The 19,977-nt window shown below is 50.3% G+C and overlaps 1 protein-coding gene across 2 annotated transcripts; it reads left to right on the plus strand.

Annotated features, from left to right (window-relative positions):
- Positions 1 to 126: 126 nt before the first annotated feature.
- LOC118081233 (nuclear pore glycoprotein p62) lies at positions 127 to 19,142 on the plus strand. Of its 2 annotated transcripts, none has more exons than XM_035107593.2 (13): positions 127 to 288; positions 4,481 to 4,780; positions 6,049 to 6,443; positions 6,709 to 6,813; positions 7,647 to 7,778; positions 8,428 to 8,553; positions 10,135 to 10,237; positions 10,901 to 11,045; positions 14,711 to 14,760; positions 15,756 to 15,890; positions 16,307 to 16,418; positions 17,827 to 17,893; positions 18,950 to 19,142. In XM_035107593.2, exons 2-13 carry the CDS (start codon positions 4,497 to 4,499, stop codon positions 19,039 to 19,041), a joined length of 1,746 nt encoding a protein of 581 aa, XP_034963484.1. In that variant the 5' UTR covers positions 127 to 288; positions 4,481 to 4,496; the 3' UTR covers positions 19,042 to 19,142. The 2 variants fall into 2 exon arrangements, with proteins under 2 accessions (XP_034963484.1, XP_060126703.1); XM_060270720.1 differs by having other exon boundaries at positions 7,650 to 7,778.
- Positions 19,143 to 19,977: the final 835 nt, after the last annotated feature.

Below are 19,977 nucleotides of genomic sequence, written 5' to 3' on the forward strand. Positions count from 1 at the left end.
GACGGCGCCTGCGCGGGATCACGATGATGCGGCGCGCCCATTGGCGGAGGAGCGCGGCCGCTCCGGCGCCGCGTCAAGGCGTCATCGGGAGGCGCCGGAACCTCGGCGCGGGACGGGCGCTGACACCCATGTCGTCATAAGGGCGCGCGGCCGAGGAGCGTAACTGCCGCGCAGCGGAAAAGACGCCGCCAGCGAGGTGAGGCGAGGAGGGAAGGAGAGGCTGGCCGTTGCTCTTCCCCGGCGCTGAGAGAAGCAGCACGAGGAGGAGGAGCAGTGTTAGAAACTCAGGTATGGAGTCGAAGTCAATCCACCCGTTGCGGCGAGGTCTGGCATGAGGCGCCCACGGGGAACGGTTCCCTTTGGTCGCTGGAGCCTTTGACGTGCTGGAAGTAGTGGGTGGGGAGCGTTAGAATTTATTTTGATGATGATGATGGTGATACTAATAATATTTTTTATTTTTATTTTTTTAAATTAAAATAAACCTTTATTTGAATTCATAAAATACAATGATACTACTAATAATAATTTATTATTTCTACCCCGCCCAACTGGCTGGGTTTCCCCAGCCACTCTGGGCAGCTTTCAACACTGCATTAAAACAAAATAAAACTTCAGACATTAAAAACAGGGAATGATAATGATGATTTATTATGTCTTCCATAAGATTGTCTTCCATAAACACGGTTTTAGCAGTGAGTCCATAAGTGACTCTGGAGGCCAATTCTGGATCCACACATCCTCCCACAGTGGGGACATAGCTTTCCAGGCGGGAGTTGATCATGGTGAGGGTTTGCCAAGCTTGCCTTCCTCTTAGCACGTTTCTCCCTTTCATCCTGAGTTTGAGTGTCTTCAAAGCCCCTGACACCTTTGGTAAAGGCTGTTCTCCAACTGGAGCGCTCGCAGGCCAGTGTTTCCCAATTGTTGGAGTTTATACTGCATTTTTAAAAGATTTGCCTTGAGAGAGTCTTTAAACCTCTTTTGTTGACCACCAGGATTACACTTTCCATTTTTAAGTAGTTGCTTTGGAAGACAATAATCCAGCATCCGAACAACATGACCAGTCCAACAAAGTTGATGCTGAAGAATCATTCCTTCAACACTGGTGGTCTTTGGTGGGCAGCGTTAGAAACTTGTATGATGATGGTGGTGATTTATTATGCATATGCTGCCCATCTGACTGGATCCCAACGCAGCATTAAAAACCAATAAAACACCAGCCATTGAAAACTTTCCTAAGGGCTGCCTTCTAAAAGTCAAATAATTGTTTATCTGTCTGACATCTGACAGGAGGACATTCCATTGGGTGGGTTCTGCTACCAAGAAGGCCCTTCAGATGCATAAGCTAATTGCCAAATAGCACCTTAAACCACTTATGGTTGCCACAGCAGTATGTCTAGGCACCTTTTCCACTCCCACTAGAGTGTATTAGTAGGAGTAGTTTATATTTTAGTATATAAAGTATATCCTATATAATAATTTGCAAGTTGTCCCTGCGTCCAAGCTGTCCCGTGTGTCCCTGGGTCACTGCGCATGTGCCCCAGCGACACAGGGATTGGACAGCAGAGACTGCACGCGCGCACTCTCTCCCCCCCCCCCCTGCCTCCTCCAACCGCCGCTCCTGGCCAGAACGTCAGGGAAGCGAGGGTGGAGGCCGGCGGAGACCTCCTCCTCACAACCCTCCCTGGCCCGTGAGAGGAGCGGCAGGAGGCCACGAAGCAGCGGCGACGAAGTAGGGGTTTGTGTCCCGCGTCCTTCCTGTCGGCGGCTGCGGGAGAGGAAGGAAGGAGGAGAAAGCAGCGCTTTCTCCTCCTTCGTTCCTGTCCTGCCGGCGACAACAAGGACAGGTCCCAGGGTTCGGAGAAGCGCTGCGCAAGCGCTTCTCCGAACCCTGGGATGTCTCCTTGCTGTCGGCGGCTGCGGGAGAGGAACGGAGGAGAAGAAAGCAGCGCTTTCTCCTTCTTCATTCCTGTCCTCCTGCCGCCGACAGTAAGGACAGGTCCCAGGGTTCGGAGAAGCGCTGCGCAAGCGCTTCTCCGAACCCCAGGATGTCTCCTTGCTGTCGGCGGCTGGGAGAGAGGAACGGAGGAGGAGAAAGCAGCACTTTCTCCTCCTCCGTTCCTGTCCCCCTGCCGCCGACAGTAAGGACAGGTCCCAGGGTTCGGAGAAGCGCTGCGCAAGCGCTTCTCCAAACCCCAGGATGTCTCCTTGCTGTCGGCGGCTGGGAGAGAGGAACGGAGGAGGAGAAAGCAGCGCTTTCTCCTCCTCCGTTCCTGTCCCCCTGCCGCCGACAGTAAGGACAGGTCCCAGGGTTCGGAGAAGCGCTGCGCAAGCGCTTCTCCGAACCCCAGGATGTCTCCTTGCTGTCGGCGGCTGGGAGAGAGGAACGGAGGAGGAGAAAGCAGCGCTTTCTCCTCCTCCGTTCCTGTCCCCCTGCCGCCGACAGTAAGGACAGGTCCCAGGGTTCGGAGAAGCGCTGCGCAAGCGCTTCTCCAAACCCCAGGATGTCTCCTTGCTGTCGGCGGCTGGGAGAGAGGAACGGAGGAGGAGAAAGCAGCGCTTTCTCCTCCTCCGTTCCTGTCCCCCTGCCGCCGACAGTAAGGACAGGTCCCAGGGTTCGGAGAAGCGCTGCGCAAGCGCTTCTCCGAACCCCAGGATGTCTCCTTGCTGTCGGCGGCTGGGAGAGAGGAACGGAGGAGGAGAAAGCAGCGCTTTCTCCTCCTCCGTTCCTGTCCCCCTGCCGCCGACAGTAAGGACAGGTCCCAGGGTTCGGAGAAGCGCTGCGCAAGCGCTTCGCCGAACCCCAGGATGTCTCCTTGCTGTCGGCGGCTGGGAGAGAGGAACGGAGGAGGAGAAAGCAGCGCTTTCTCCTCCTCCGTTCCTGTCCCCCTGCCGCCGACAGTAAGGACAGGTCCCAGGGTTCGGAGAAGCGCTGCGCAAGCGCTTCTCCAAACCCCAGGATGTCTCCTTGCTGTCGGCGGCTGGGAGAGAGGAACGGAGGAGGAGAAAGCAGCGCTTTCTCCTCCTCCGTTCCTGTCCCCCTGCCGCCGACAGCAAGGACAGGTCCCAGGGTTCGGAGAAGCGCTGCGCAAGCGCTTCTCCAAACCCCAGGATGTTCTAGCGCCCGTTATTGAACGGGCTGAAATACACTAGTAAGTATATAAAATATACTTTATATTTTAAAGGGGGAAATCTCAAAGCAGTTGGCATCACATTGAATCCTCATAGAATCATAGAGTTGAAAGAGACCACAAGGGCCATCCAGTACAATCCCCTGCCAAGCAGGAAACACCATCAAAGCATTCTTGACATATGCCTGTCAAGCCTCTGCTTAAAGACCTCCAAAGAAGGAGACTCCACCACACTCCTTGGCAGCAAATTCCACTGCCGAACAGCTCTTACTGTCAGGAAGTTCTTCCTAATGTTTAGGTGGAATCTTCTTTCTTGTAGCTTGAATCCATTGCTCCGTGTCTGCTTCTCTGGAGCAGCAGAAAACCACCTTTCTCCCTCCTCTATATGACATCCTTTTATATATTTGAACATGGCTATCATATCACCCCTTAACCTTCTCTTCTCCAGGCTAAACATACCCAGCTTCCTAAGCCGTTCCTCATAAGGCATCGTTTCCAGGCCTTTGACCATTTTGGTTGCCCTCTTCTGGACACGTTCCAGCTTGTCAGTATCCTTCTTGAACTGTGGGGCCCAGAATTGGACACTACTCCAGGTGAGGTCTGACCAGAGCAGAATACAGTGGTACTATTACTTCCCTTGATCTAGATCAGGCACCCCCAAACTGCGGCCCTCCAGATGTTTTGGCTTACAACTCCCATGAGCCCTAGCTAACAGGACTAGTAGTTAGAGATGATGGGAATTGTAGTCCAAAACATCTGGAGGGCCAAAGTTTGGGGATGCCTGATCTAGATGCTATACTCCTATTGATGCAGCCAAGAATTGCATTGGCTTTTTTAGCTGCTGCATCACACTGTTGACTCATGTCAAGTTTGTGGTCTACCAAGACTCCTAGATCCTTTTCACATCTACTGCTCTCAAGCCAGGTGTCTCCCATCCTGTATTTGTGCCTTTCATATTTATTTATTTTTTGCCCAAGTGTAGTACTTTACATTTCTCCTTGTTAAAATTCATATTGTTTGCTTTGGCCCAGTTCTCTAATCTGTTAAGGTCATTTTGAAGTGTGATCCTGTCCCTACCTCAAATAAAACAATCCAGAATAAAACAAAGACAAGCTTTGAGGAAAATATTTTAGATCCTTCTCTAAGGGGTATTTAGATTCCCCCATATTTACTGTGGGGTTATCTTGACAACCAAGGTGGCATTTGCAGAGCTTCTGAAACAGTTTGCCTTTGCTTCAACACCCCACCCCACCCCTCTTGTGCTCTTGGGTTGCTTCACCTTCTCCAGCCCCCACAGAGCAGCATCAGCACTGGAGCCAACAAGGCAGCTCTTTTTCTCTGTTTCCTTGCAGGAGCACAGACATCATCATGAGCCAGTTCAACTTTGGCACTCCTGGCACTCCTGGAGGAGGCTTCAGCTTCGGGACTCCAAAAACCGCAGCCAGCACAGCCCCCGCTGGGTTCTCCTTCTCTTCCGCCACCACAGGGGGAGGCTTCAGTTTTGGGACAGCTACTCAAAACACAGCAAACACCCAGCCTGCAGGCCTGTTCTCTTTCGCTACCCCAGCAACATCGGCACAGACCTCTGGATTCAGCTTCGGCACACCTGCCACGTCGGCACCAGCTGCTGCTGGAAATGTGTTCACACTGGGGTAAGGTTGGCACAATCCCATGTGGGTGGGAGGCTTGTTGAGCCCTAAGGATCAGACATTCAGCTTCTGAAAACCCGGAACACTTACTTCCGGGTTTTCGGCGTTTGAGAACCACGGTACCGCTGTCTTGTTCAACCTATAGCTTTAGGTGGGGGAGCTGGTGCCCAGGGTGGTTCCCGGCAATGGCACCAAATGGCACCTTAAAACTAGGTTACAGCCACCACAATGATGTGTCTAGGCACCATTCCTTCCCATTGGAGGTTTATTATTGTTTATTATTATTATTATTAATCATAGTAATTTCATTTCTATACTGCTTTATATTTTAAAGCAAAAAATCTCAAAGTGGTTGACAGTACATTAACATAAAATAAATATAACATAACATAACATAAAACAATGCAGAAAAAAACAAATGCAAGCTTCTCTAAGGGACATTTGGCTTTCTCCATATTTATTGAGCATCTTAATTTATAGAGCTGCCCCATAGCAGAAGAACTCCAGGAAACCAGAGTGGTGTAGTGGTTAGTTGGACCAGAACCTGGAAGATCAGGGTTCAAATCCTCACTCATACAGGAAGCCTTGGGGTCATTCACAGCCTCTTAACCTACCTCACCAGGTCATTGTAGGGATTAACTGAGGAGGGGGCTGAACCATGTACATTCATAGCTTGGTTGTCGAATACCTTGTGACTCGAATGTTTTGACTCCTGAACTCTGCAAACCCAGAAGTGAGTGTTCTGGTTTGCAAACGTTCTTTGGAACCTGAACATCCAATGCTGCTTCCGTGTCTTGGTTTTCGAACGTTTTCGGAAGTCGAATGGGCTTCTGGAACGGATTCCATTCGAGAACCAAGGTATGACTGTACTCTTTGCAGGAAAAGGTGGCAAATAAATGCAATGAATAAGTTCTGCTTACTTGCTTCAGAAAGCTGGAGGGGCCAGCCAGATGGAGATGTCCATCGCCAACCTGGCATCCAGAGATCTCTATGGTCGCAATTGGACCCGCGCCAGTCACAAAATGTGCCTGGTGCCTGGCTAATTTCTAATGCCGGTTGCGTGTCTCCTTGGGCTCAGCTGGAATGTTAAAAATCCTGTGGTAAATGGGCAAACAAACTACCCTGAGACTTTAGTTAGAAATAAAATGAATGAAATGATGCAGAAGTAGCAGCAAAAAAAAATGGCACAGGAGAACTTGGATGCTTTGAGTATCTGCCAAGAGGAGAAAAATTCACCCTGGACTCTTTTGCTCTTTTATTTATTTATTTAGGGGAAATGCCCCCAAGCTGAACTTGAGCAACACCAACACCACACAATCAGCTGGCATTACGGGGGCGCTTGGGCTCGGCAGCGGCGGACTGGGGACATCCACGCCCAGTAGCACTCCCGCCAGCCAGCCAGTGGCTCCTCCCGGCTTTGTGTTCGGCTCCAACACCGCTACCCAGCCTGCCACAACCGGAGGCTTCAGCTTTGGAGGCATGGGAGCAACGCAGGCTGCGGCCCCCAGCTTCAGCCTTGGCTCCATAGGGAATACAACGCAGCAAGCAGCACCCGCCCCCACTGGCTTAGCGTTCGGAGTTCCTGCATCCGCGGCCGGCCCTACTACAACCACGGTATCCACAGCCCAGCCAGCTGTGGCGTTTGGCCTTGGGGCGCAGACAACAGGTGAGACGTCATGCCGTGTGCAAAAGCTCTTCTGGCAAGGCAGAGTTTCTTTGTAGACAAGTTGCCTTGCCAGCCTTGTGAGGACAGGTGTCCTCCATACGCAAGTTAGGTAATTGTATGTACTGTAGGTGAAGGGCTGAGTCCCTTTGCACCGACGTAATGCAGCTGTGTCTCACGTTGCCCCAAAGATGCCATTCTACTCAAGCACAGACTGGAGAAGGAATTTAAGGCGATAACTGCTTCTCTTAACCATTCTCTTTTCCAGCTCCAGTTTCAGGCTTTGGGGTACTGACGTCAACACCTGCCACCTCTGCCTCCACAGGAACGCTCGGTCAGGGGCCAGCCTTGTCCTTTGGAGCGAAACTTGGAGGTAGGCGATTGTACCTCGGGAAGGGGGAAATTGGGCTGTTCTTTCTAAGAAGTGAGGTGAGATAGGGCAGGTCAGTTGTGTTGGTGTCCCTCTTTGCTTTGCTGGCCTTCTAAATTAACTTTGAAATACCTTGGCGCAGTTGGGCTTTTCTCCTCGCTCTCTGTTTCAAGCTTCAGACCTCCTCCTCCGAATCCTGCCTGTTCCCTTTTGTGCTTACACACACACACACACTCCTCCGCCTGTTGGTACCCCCCCCCCGTGTTCTGCTTCTGCTCTTAGACACACTCTGCCCACCTAGCTGCTGCTGCTGTCATCTCCCCACTGCCCTTCCCTGAACAACCACTGCCCATTCTTTTCCTTCAGTTGCTGTTTAACTTCTCCTCCTCCCACATCGCCACAGCTCCTTCACCAAGTTTTGCCATAGCCTTGTGCCTTTGCATCGTGTTGTCTGAGAGTAGATGCTTCTCCCCTTTGTACAGCACCTAGCACACAGGGACTGACCTAACAGCAGTGGTGGTGGCAACTGCTTCCCTTACTTGGCCATAAGAGGGGGGCAGGGGCTGTGGAAACTTCCAGTTGCCTTTGGCCCCTTGTGTCTTCCTTGGCCTTGTGGACAGGTGCATAGAATCATAGAACTGCGGAGCTGAAAGCGACCCTGAGGGTCATCAAGTTCAGCCCCTTGCAATGCAGGGATCTTTTGCCCAACGTGGGGCTCGAACCCACAACCCTGAGATTAAGAGTCTCACGCTCTTACCAGCTAAGTATCTTCTGTGAGGAAAGTGTGTTCTCCTCCTGGCTGTAACTGAACCCCAGAATGTGTCTCTTCCCTGAAGCAGGTACAGCAGCAACTTCCACGGCGCCTTCCACCACAGCTGTGAACTCCATCCTCGGGATGTCCGGGCCGACGTTGTTTGCATCCATTGCAAGCTCTTCCGCGCCAGCCTCGTCTGCTGCTGGTCTCTCACGTAAGCAACTGGGGCTGCAGCTAGTGGCTCTGCCTCCCTTCTTGATGGGAAAGTGGAAAGAGTGGGGCTCGGGCAGTCTTGGCTCTGCCCACTGCCTGCTGACAGTGCAAAACAGACCACTTCTCTCTCCCCCTCAGTCCAGGATATTTTGTACTTCACCAGGTTTTGCCTAAAGGTCTGTTACACCATGGCGGGACACGGGTGGCGCTGTGGGTTAAACCACTGAGCCTAGGGCTTGCCGATCAGAAGGTTGGCGGTTCGAATCCCCGCAACATGGTGAGCTCCCATTGTTCAGTCCCTGCTCCTGCCAACCTAGCAATTTGAAAGCACGTCAAAGTGCAAATAGATAAATGGGTACCGCTCCGGCGGGAAGGTAGACGGCGTTTCCGTGCGCTGCTGTGGTTCACCAGAAGCGCCTTAGTCATGCTGGCCACATGACCTGGAAGCTGTACGCCGGCTCTCTCGGTCAATAATGTGAGATGAGCACCGCATCCCCAGAGTCGGTCACGACTGGACCTAATGGTCAGCGATACCTTTACCTTTACCTTACCTGTTACACCAAACCACTTAACTGCCGGGGCTGTTCTTTTGAGCAGGAGGCAACCTTGCCAAGCCGCATTCAGGAGCTCTTGTTTTCTTCCTTCTGTAGTTGGTGTAACCTCAACAGGGACGGCACCTGCTGGGACTTTAGGGTTTGGCGCAAAAGCCCCTGGGACAACAGCAACAGCACCCACGGCCACAGTGACTGCAGTGGGAGGAGCCCCCGCAGCAACCAGTAAGGCTTGGAAGAGAAAATGGGAGGAAGGGAGGGAGGGAGGGAGGGAAGGCAAGGATACACACAACTGCCGCTGACTTTTGCTCTTCGGGTAGAATATCATAGAATCCAGAGTTGGGAGGGACAATGAGGGTCATCTAGTCCAACTCCCTGCAATGCAGGAATCTTTTGCCCAACGTGGGGCTCGAACCCATGACCCTGAGATCGAGAGTCTCCTGCTCTACCGACTGAGCTATCACGTAGAATGTTGCAGCCACCGTGGACTTCTTGCTTGCTCTCGTTGAAGGGCTCTGCAGCTTTCACAATTCGTGAAGCACGTAAAGCTGTTTACATTGCTATGATCAGCTTTACGAAACAGCAATTCAGCTTCTAAAGAGGGATTCTTTTTAAAAAAGTATTTTAACCCACGCTAGAAACTTGGTGAAATGAAAAGGTCTTTCCTGAAGCTTAGAAGGAGGAGCCAATGGAATATTTCTAGGCAAAGAGTTGCATGGCTCCAAGGTGCCACTTTGGGGAGGGCCCTGCCTCGCATCCCAGACAGCCGTGCTTCTGGAAGGGGTGTTGTGCATAGCAGAGCCACCAAGGTTGAAAGCTGTGGGTAGGCGGGATTATGTTGGAGGCAGAGCTGGCAACTTCAGATATACTGGTTCTATACCATTTAAGGCTTTGCGGGTCAAAACCAGCAGTACCAGGAAACGAGGGAGGAAGCTGTAGGTGAAGTGGAACTGCGCGTGTGATGGATTGTCCACGAAGCAGGCTCCAGAAGTCTGTCTGGCTCGCATCTTTTTACACTGGTTCCTGCCTGGGCCACTGATGGTTCTGGAGTGCATCCAGCATTGAGTAACACAGCACTGTCTGCACATGAACTGGAGGGTCAAATGCTCTTCTTCCTCCTGCTGCCAAAGCTGGAGACTCTGAAGAAAATGGATTCCTGGGCAGGCCAAGGGGGTGGTATTTGCACCCCAGCCCCAAATTCTCCATGTCAGAAATGCTCCTTCATCTGCTGCTACCTCCTCTCTTGCCATTGCGAAAATGATTGCTAATGAGGTGGAGTGGATATTTTTCTTTTAATTAGTTGTTATTAACTATTATTTTTTTGTGTTACAAAACAAACAGATGACCAGGAAAAAGGTACACCTATCATCAATTCGCAGAGTCTTTTTCACAGTTAGTGAGAGACACTTGTCATAAACATCGTTCAGTTGGGGGAAAAGAGAGGCGGGTTGAGAGGGAGAGCAGGGATCTGTTGCCTACTGTTAGTGTAGAGGTTTGTGTCTGTATCACATGGGAAGGTCCTTTGTTTATATATTTATTTATCTTTATTGATAATGCGAGAGGGGTCCCGAGCGCCCTTGGTTGCATTCAGTGACTAGTGGGCACTATTGGGATCAGCTTATAGGAGAGGTTGTGGTTTTTTACTTGGCCACGGAGCATGCTGGGCAGGCAGCCTCCTCTTCCCATCCCTGGCTCTTCCATCGCCGCTGGGGTCAGGCCCAGGAGTCTCCCATCCTGGGACTCGGTTGCCCTGCATCCCTGTTCACTTCCTGCTTTGGATTGACCCAATGTTTGTTTTCTCTGCAGGTATCACCTCCACCCCAAGTACGGGATTCATGCTGAACCTGAAGCCTCTGTCCACCACTGCTACGGTGGCCTCCGCGTCCACTGCGGCCACCACAACAGTCACGTAAGTTCCCTGCGTGCTCCACCCCCATCGTTCAGCCTGGACACTGAGGTCCAGCTCCGAGGGCCTTCTGGCGGTTCCCTCCCTGCGAGGTGAGGTTACAAGGAACCAGACAGAGGACTTTTTCGGTGGCGGCGCCCATCCTCTGGAACACCCTCCCTTCAGATGTTGGGGAGACAAAGAACTACACGACTTTTATTTATTTATTTTTTAAAAAAACATTTTCATTGATTTTACAAATACAAAGCACAAATAAAAACAAACTAGTAAAGATATATCTGTATAGATTCTCTGAATCTCGGGATTTCCCCCCATTCCCTCCATGGAGTCTCATTTTAAGAATCTGCATCTGCATATTCATAAGTACTCCAATTATTATATCAGACCATATTTTCCATAGTAAGCTGCCCGGAGTGGGTGGGGAAACCCAGACAGATGCGCAGAGTATAAATAAATATTGTTCTTGTTGCTGCTGCTGCTGATTGCCATATGCTAGGCAAGCCGTGGGTTTGGGGGTGTAGAATGGAGTCCCCCACAGAGGCAAGGAATGGCAGTTTGCTGGATGCAGGTCCAGATGTGGGCTGGCTCCTTGAGCCCAGCGTGGGGGTGCAGCTGTGGGCTGGCTCAGCTCTTTCGCCAATCAGCACACTCCTCCTGTCTTTGCAGGGCTCCCCCGTCAATGACCTACGCCCAGCTGGAGAGCCTGGTTAACAAGTGGAGCTTGGAGCTGGAGGACCAGGAGAAGCACTTCCTGCAGCAAGCCACCCAGGTCAACGCCTGGGACAGGAAACTGATCGAAAACGGGGAGAAGGTAGGGACCCATTCCGCCGGCAAGATTCTTTTTAGGGAGCTGTGCTGCCTCGGTCAGAGGGGGAGCTAAGGTATTGCCTCCTGTGCCCATGCAGGGGCTGGCTGTAACTAAGCTTCCTCGTTATACACAATTTTAACCTTAACAGTACATTGGTACCTTGGTTCTTGAACAGCTTGGCTCCTGAACAAATTGGCCCCTGAACGCCGCAGACCCAGAAGTGAATGTTCCGGTTTGCAAATGTTTTTTGGAAGCTGAATATCCGATACGGCTTCCGCGGCTTCCGCTTGAATGCAGGAGGCTCCTGCAGCCAATCGGAAGCTGCGCCTTGGTTTTCGAATGCTTTTGGGAGTCGAACAGACTCCCGGAATGGATTAAGTTCGAGGACCAAGGTACCACTGTATAGCAAAAAAAATAATAATAATCAGCTTCTGTATATTTATGTACTTCATATAAAATGATACACTGCTCGATTTTTGGGAAGGGGAACCACTCAAAGTGGTTTACAAAGAAAGAATAGAACACATTATGAATAGTATTTATTTATTACCACCCTTCATCGAAAGATCCCATGGCGGTGTACAACATTAAAAACACATTACAGAACATCAATGATTGAAACATATTAAAGAGCATACTTCTGAGTAAAAACAAGTATTTAAAACATTGAAATGGCCATTAAAATAAGCAATTGGCTGAAAACAGATCAAAACACTTGTCAGCATTCTGCAGGCTTCGGTGGGCTTGCCTAAGTGAAAATGTTTCTTAGCAAGGGCCGAAAACAGTACAGCGAAGGGGGTGTCCCTGGTGTCAGGGTGCAGGGCGTTCCAAAAGGTGGGTGCTGCCACATGGAAAAATGGAATGTTCTGTGGCACTTAAAATGGGGCCATTTCTGCCAATGGAAGCGGTTGAGTGGGCACATGGAGGGCAAGGTGATCTCATAGGTAAACTGGTCCCAAGTTGATCAGCGTTCCTATCAGTGAACAGTGTTAGGAATAGGAATAATTTATTGGCCAAGTACCAACATACTTGGAATTTTGCTTCGACTACATTGCAATGTAAACGTACCTTATACAAACACTGATCCACTCACAATACAATAGCACAGCAAAGGAACCCCACCCATAACTGGCCTCCCCTTCCACTACACAACTATGAATTTAACAGTTTGATGGCACAAGGGAGAAAACTTTTCCTGTGACTAGCCATTTTTGTGTATAGAGTCCTGTAGCGACATCCAGATGGAAGTAAATCAAACAGATGATGGCCAGGATGCAAAGGATCTGCAACAATTCCCTCTGCTCTCTTCTTAGCTCGGATAGCATAAAATGTCTCTATTGAAGGCAAACTAGCACCAATTACCCTTTCTGCAATTCTTACTGCTCGTTGGAGCCTTTTCTTGTCCATCTGGAGGCTGTGCCATACCAGGCGGTAATAGAGTTACAGAGAACAGTTTCAGTGATACCTCTGTAAAATTGGATCGACACTTCCTAGGGCAAATTAAATTTTCTTGGTTGATGCAATAATACTATTGATGTTGCCTGACCAATTTAAGTTTTGAGAAATTATAGAGCCCAGGAACTTAAAGGACTCTACTACTACTACTACTACTACTACAACAACAACAACCATATTACTAACTAACCACGTTAGTTAATAGTGTTAATGTTAGTTTATAAACTCTGAACTTTGCCTGGTAGCAGATCAGCAACCAGAGCAGACCTCTGACCCCTGGTGTTATATTCTGCCAAGGCCTTGTTCCTGTCAGCAACCGTGCTGCAGCATCCTTCACTAACTGCAGCTTCCTTTAGATCTATCCAATTATCGCCCGGTTTCGAATCTTCCGTACCTGGGTAAGATAATTGAGAGAGTGGTTGCCGAACAGCTTGGTAGGTTTCTGGATGAAACATCGGCTCTAGATCCATTTCAGTCCGGCTTTCGCCCTGGTCATGGGACCGAGACAGCTCTGGTAGCCTTAACAGATGATCTCTGTAGACAGCTGGATCGAGGTGGGTCGGGACTGCTGATTCTTTTAGACCTGTCAGCAGCCTTCGATATGGTCGATCATGACCTTTTAGACCACCGCCTTGCCGACGTGAGGATTCAGGGCACAGTCCAACAATGGCTGCGTTCCTTCATCTCAGGTCGGGGACAGAGAGTGGCGCTGGGGAGGGAGTTGTCGCCGCGGCACCCCTTGGTGTGTGGAGTCCCGCAAGGCGCAATCCTTTCCCCAATGCTTTTTAATATCTTTATGCGCCCCCTTGCCCAGATTGTCCGGAGTTTTGGGCTGGGTTGTCATCAATATGCTGATGACACCCAGATCTATCTGTTGATGGACGGCTGCCCTGCCTCGGCCCCGGACACACTCACCAGGTGCTTGGAAGCTGTGGCTGGATGGCTACGTGGGAGCCGACTGAAGTTAAATCCTTCGAAGACAGAGGTCCTCTGGCTAGGTCGGGGCGACATGGGGTTGGGGGGCCAACTCCCATCTTTTGCAGGGGCTCAATTGGTACCAGGGCCTTCTGTCAAGAGTTTGGGTGTAACCTTTGACGCCTCCCTTTCCATGGAGGCGCAGGTTGCATCCACAGCAAAGGTGGCATTTTTCCATCTCCGCCGCATCAAGCAGTTGGTCCCTTACCTCTCTCGCCCCGATCTGGCCACAGTGATCCATGCGACGATCACCTCCAGGCTTGACTATTGTAACTCGCTCTACGCAGGGTTGCCCTTAAAGCTGACCCAGAAACTCCAGCGGGTGCAGAATGCCGCGGCGAGGCTCCTTACAGGGTCCCGGCCGCGGGATCACATTCATCCAGTGCTTTACCAGCTGCACTGGCTCCCGGTGGAGTACAGGATCAGGTTTAAGGTGCTGGTTTTGACCTTTAAAGCCCTATGCGACTTGGGACCCTCGTACCTACGGGACCGCCTCTCCTGGTATGCCCCGCGGAGGACCTTAAGGTCCACAAACAATAATATTCTGGAGATCCCGAGTCATAAGATGGCTAGATTGGCCTCTACTAGAGCCAGGGCCTTTTCAGTACTGGCCCCAACCTGGTGGAACGCTCTTTCCCAGGAGACCAGGGCCCTGTGGGATTTGTCATCTTTCCGCAGGGCCTGCAAGACAGAGCTGTTCCGCCTGGCCTTTGGGTTAGACTCAGCCTGACCCCTGTGTTTTTCTCCCTCATGGCTTGGATTTATGGCCTACTTGAAATGAGGCTGCACTTTAAATTTTAATACTGTATTTTAATCTGTATTTTAACTAATTGTTTTTATGTTTTATTGTGGTTCTGTTGGGGTCAGCCACTTATGGCCTACTTGAAATGAGGCTGCACTTTAAATTTTAATACTGTATTTTAATCTGTATTTTAATTAATTGTTTTTATGTTTTATTGTGGTTCTGTTGGTGTCAGCCGCCCTGAGCCCGGTTTTTGACTGGGGAGGGCGGGGTATAAATAAAAATTTATTATTATTATTATTATTCCGTACCAATCGTGAAGGAAGCCCCACAGAGCGCGCGTTGCACTAACTCCTTTTTGCTCCTTCAGCCAGTTCTTTTCCAATGTTCCTGAAGCCCTGATTTCCCACTGTTCCTCAAAAAAGATTGGGGCCAGTATTTTATTGTCACTTATAGATTCCCGTCCCACTTTGTAAACCCTGTCTCTGTCTTACAGATCACGTCTCTGCACCGAGAAGTGGAAAAAGTGAAACTGGATCAGAAAAGGTAGAGGGGAAGGGGGCTGTGTGGTATGTTATTGGCGGGAGGTTGAGTACTGTAAAGGAAGCCTTGAGATGCTTGTGAATGGCAGGGAACATTGCAAGTGGCAATGGTCTTGGAAGCAGCCCCCTTCACTCCTACAGTCATAATTTATATGCCACCCATCTGACTGGGTTACTCCAGCCACTCTGGGCAACTTCCAATAAATAATTATAAAACCACAGTAAACCAACACACGTTCAAAACTTTCCTGTACAGGGCTGCCTTCAGATGTCTTCTAAAAATCAGGTAGTTGTTTATTTCCTTGACATCTGGTGGGAGGGCATTCCACAGGGCAGGCACCACCACTGAGAAGGCCCTCTGCCTGGTTCTCTGTAACTTCGCTTCTCGCTATGGAAGAAGCTGCAGAAGGCGGTTCAAGTGCCAAGAAAGGAGATTCCAGCTCAACTTTCTGACAGTGAGAGCTGTTCAACAGTGGAACACACTCCCTCGGGAGGTGGATGGCCATCTGTCAGGGATGCTTGAGTTGAGATTCCTGCATTGTAGGGGTTGGTCTGGATGACCCTCAGGGTCCCTCCCAACTCTACAATTCTATAATACTGATTTAGATGGTGAAGCTGTCTTGGGCAGGGAGCCCTTCCTCAGAAGCGCTTCCTCTCCACATTTTCTTTCAGCGCCAGCTAGTAGAGATGTCTGTGTCTTCCTAGTTTTCTGTAATACAGGGGAGGGGCGCAGAATCTAGCCCATGTACCCGATCATGACCTCCCTCCTCCTCCCACCTATCAAATCACATTACAATTATGCCAGGTGACCCAAAGTAACCATTTTCTTCCCTGTGTGTGCCGGTACCTGAAGAGGAGGCCCTTTGGCATAAAAGTGCAAATATCTTTTTGGCTAACCTGCCTGAATTCCACCTGAGTGCCTCTCCCGGACAATGCTGCCACATGTTGCCTGCTTATCTAACCTCCCTCCCTCCCTCCCTCCCTTTTTTCCTTCTATAGGTTGGACCAAGAACTAGATTTCATTTTGTCCCAGCAAAAGGAGCTGGAGGACTTGCTGATGCCTCTGGAAGAGTCCGTAAAGGAGCAGAGTGGGACCGTCTACTTACAACATGCAGATGAGGAACGGGAGAAGACGTAAGACGATGCCAGGGATGGCAGTGATGGTTGCGTGGGCTGCGGGTGGTCCCCAGATAGACAAGTTTAAAAATAAAAAGCAAAGGTTTAGAGGTCAGCTGTGGAGATCAGCCTATGTTGAGCCATTCTAAAGGGGGAAATTTGCTTTCTGGATAATTCTGAGCATGTTGACTCTGGGCCTGGGAGGTGGAAGGCAGCCCTGTTTAGGGAAGCTTTTAATGTTTAACATTAAAAGCCAGATGGGCGGGGTATAAATAATAAATTGTTGTTGTTGTTGTTGTTGTTATGTTCTCATGGCAGCCAAAGAGCCTTTAGAATTCCCCCCCCCCAAGAGTTTGGCCTTGGCTTGGCAGGCTCCCTGGGGTGAGGGAAGAAGGGAGATGGCAACTGTGGCAACATGTTTTCCTGTGCTGCAGGTACAAACTGGCAGAGAACATTGATGCTCAGCTGAAGCGCATGGCCCAAGATCTGAAAGATATTATTGAGCACCTGAACACCTCTGGAGGCCCTGCTGACACCAGTGACCCAGTGAGTACAATCTTGACTAGATCCATGGGAGAAGGATGCTCCTTCCTGGTTTATGAGGACCGCTCTGTCCTGCTCTTCCCCCTCCAGGCAGCTGTCTGCCACTGTGGCCTTGTTTAACAATGCTTTTCAGCACAATCAGGCTTCAGGAGCAGGAAGCCCCATTCTTCAAGGCAGGCCTGCTTTGCTTTCACCTGACTCATAGAATTGTAGACTTGGAAGGGACCCTGATCTCATCCAACCATATGCAAGGCAAGAACCTCAACTAAAGCATCCAAGGAGGGAAAGTCCACCACCTTCCATCCCACGGTCAAACAGCTGTCACAGTCAGAAAATTTTTCCTGATGTTGAGTTGGAATCTCCTTTCTTGCAACTTGAAGCCATTGTTTCAGGTCTTAACCACTGGAGAAAATAAGCTTCTGCCACCTTCCGTGTCACAACCCTTGAGATATTTGAAAGTGGCTGTCCTATCTCCTCTCAGTCTCCTCTTTTCCAGGCTAAACATACCCAGCTCCTTCAACCACTCCTCATCAGGCTTAGTTTTCAGAAGCTTGGTCATCTTGGTCGATCACCTCTGCACACCTCCCAGCTTGTCAATGTCCTTCGTAAATTGTGGTGCCCAGAACTGGACACAGTATTCCAGGTGTGGTCTGACCAAGGCAGAATAGAGCGGGACTATGGCTTCCCTTGATCTGGACACCAGACTTCTGTTGATGCAACCTAGAATTAGCTTCTTCTTTTTTGCTGCTGCTGCTGCATCACATTTTCAGACCACACCTAAGAGCTGTTGGACAGTGGAACGATTCTCTCGGGAAGTTGTGGACTCTCCTTCTTTGGGGATTTTTAAACAGGTTGGATGCCCATCTGTCATGGATGCTCTAGGTGAGATTCCTGCATTCCAGGGTGTTAGAATAGATGACCCTCAGGGTCCCTCCCAGTTCTCTGATTTCAAGGAAGGAGTAATATCTGCCTTCAGCAGATCACACCACCAGCCTTGATGTGCCTCAACAAGGCAGGGGGGATTTTAGTACCCTTTGACACCAAGACATCGTCTGTGTGAATTTGCCTTCCTCTTCCACCCACATTTGTGCCTCACAGGACCTGCCTGCAGGCCCAGGCAGGACTCTGTGTTCTCCCACTTACAGCTGGGCCACTAAGAGCAGGCATCTTGGGGTCAGAGTGCATGGGCAAAGGCCGCCTTTTTAGATCATGGCAGTTACACTCAAGTTTCCCTTCCAGTTTCCCTTCCAGTGGTGCCATTCCTAGCTCAACTTTTCCTGCAGAACGTCAACATCCTTCAGTCTTGAATAATGACTGCCAGCGTGAGTGCTGATCTCGTGGTCTTTGCAGGGCTTCAAGAGATCCAGACCAGGGTCGGCAACTACTCATGACATTCTCTAATCTCTTCCAGCTTCAACAGATCTGCAAGATTCTGAATGCGCACATGGACTCCCTCCAGTGGATTGATCAGAATTCAGGTATTTGGCACTTTTGCTTTCTAGGGAGTCACAGGGTCCTTCCTTGAGTTTTAAGATGAACTGCTTTGAGGCAGGTTGGCTAGGGAGAGAGAATGAACGAAGGAAGCATCAACGTGGGAAAGGAGCAGTCCTTGTCCTAGAATCATAGAGTTCAAAGAGAACCCCGAGGGTCCTCTAGTCCAGCCCCCTTCAAGACAGGGAAATATGCAGCTGTCCCATACAGGGATCAAACCCTGCCACCTTGATGTTATTAGCCCCGTACTCGAAACAACTGAGCTATCTGCTTGGCACATGTTGAGATCCTCTGCAGCAAACATGGCGACCGCTGGGGGGGGGGAATCACAGCCTCATATTTGGAGGAGAAGGGTCCAATTTGTGGGTGCCCCTGATCTCTCCAGACGGCAAAATCCATCTCCTGCCCAGGTTTTAGGAGCTCTCTGTTGGATGTTGTGTTGCTTATTTGTTTAATTTGCATACCGCCCTTCATCCAAAGATCACAGGGCAGGCCACTGCATAAAAACACAAGAAAGAAAACACAAAATGCAAATCAAATCACTAGCCCCCTTCCCAGAAGGCAGGGAAGGAGGGTCGGCACAACAAGGACAACTCCAAGAGTATTGGTCCATCTAGTTTAGTGTCGTCGACACTGACTGGCAGCAGTGGTTCTCCAGGATTTCAGGAAGCAGTCCCTCCCAGCCCCACGTGGAGACGCTGCAATTGGGGGTTGAACCCCGGGACAGGTGCTCTGCACGAATGAGCCTAGCCCACTACAGCTCTATCCCGGTGAATTTGCTTGTGGGAGAAAATGCAGTTTGCCGTGGAGCTACAGCCCGGTGCAGCTTGAGATCCCAATCCAGACTGAGCTGATGGGGGTGGCTGCAGCCCTATTAGAAACACACTCCACTCAGCCCCATTGTGCTTCCAGCAAGGGAGGGGGAGGGAGCGACTGCTGTGCCACAGGCAGGCAGAGTCTACTCTGCCAGGGGTTTCTCTCCAGGGGTGCACGCTGGGATGCTCAGCCCTCTGACATTCTCCTTGTTGTCATTCCGCCTTCAGCCCTGCTGCAAAGGAAAGTAGAGGAAGTGACCAAGGTTTGCGAAAGCCGCCGCAAGGAACAGGAGCGCAGCTTCCGGATTACGTTTGAGTGACTGCCTCGTCGCCGGGGGGGGGGGGATGCACGCACGATGCCCAAATGTTTTGTTACTAGTTGAGTTTTGTGTTTGACAATAAAGGCCTTTTCTGTGCAGAACTGTGTGGCCAGAGAAGTTCTTGGGTGTAGGGTTTCCTCTCTCTTCTGCTCACAGGTGTGGACTGAGCATTGATTGTGCTCATCTCATGGTGGTGGGTTCGAGCCCCACATTGGGCAAAAGGTTCCTGCATTGCAGGGGGTTGGACTAGATGACCCTCGGGTCCCTTCCGACTCAACGATTCTAGGATTCTACTCTGCAGTTTCAAGGGGCGGAGCAGATGCTGTTTTAGGCCTTGGGGGCTTAACAGTACGGCTGGCTAACCCAGATCTGGAAAGCCACACTCACAAAATGGTAGAGTTGGGATCCTGGTTGTCATCTAGTCCAACACTCTGCAATGCAAGGATCTTCTGAGCAATGTGGGGCTGGTACCCAGAACCCTGAGATTAAACTTCGTTCTCTGCTGACTGAGCTATCCCAGCTGGACTCAAACATCAGGCCAATGGGCAGGGATGGTGATTATTGTTATTACTGTTTATTAAATTTATATACTGACCTTCAAGAGAGCTGGGGCCGTTTGCAACATAGAACATTGATTCCTGTATTGCAGGGGTGGCCAACTCCAAAGAGGCTGTGATCTACTCACAGAGTTAAAAACTGGCTGTGATCTACCCCCTTTTGGGGGGTTCAGGTTGTTGAACTTTTTTTAGGAAAGAGGAAGGCCCAATGTGCGGGGTTAGGGTCAAAGTTGTTGAGTTTTTTCAGGGAGGAGATAAAATGTTGAGCTTTTTTTAGGGGAGCCACAGTTATTCAGCTTTGGGGGGGGGGAAGCCATATGATCTACCAGTGATCCACCGCAGACCTCCAGTGATCTAGTGGTAGATCACGATCTACCTG

Source organism: Zootoca vivipara, chromosome 2 (genome assembly GCF_963506605.1).
Source record: "Zootoca vivipara chromosome 2, rZooViv1.1, whole genome shotgun sequence".
Taxonomy (NCBI): domain Eukaryota; kingdom Metazoa; phylum Chordata; class Lepidosauria; order Squamata; family Lacertidae; genus Zootoca; species Zootoca vivipara.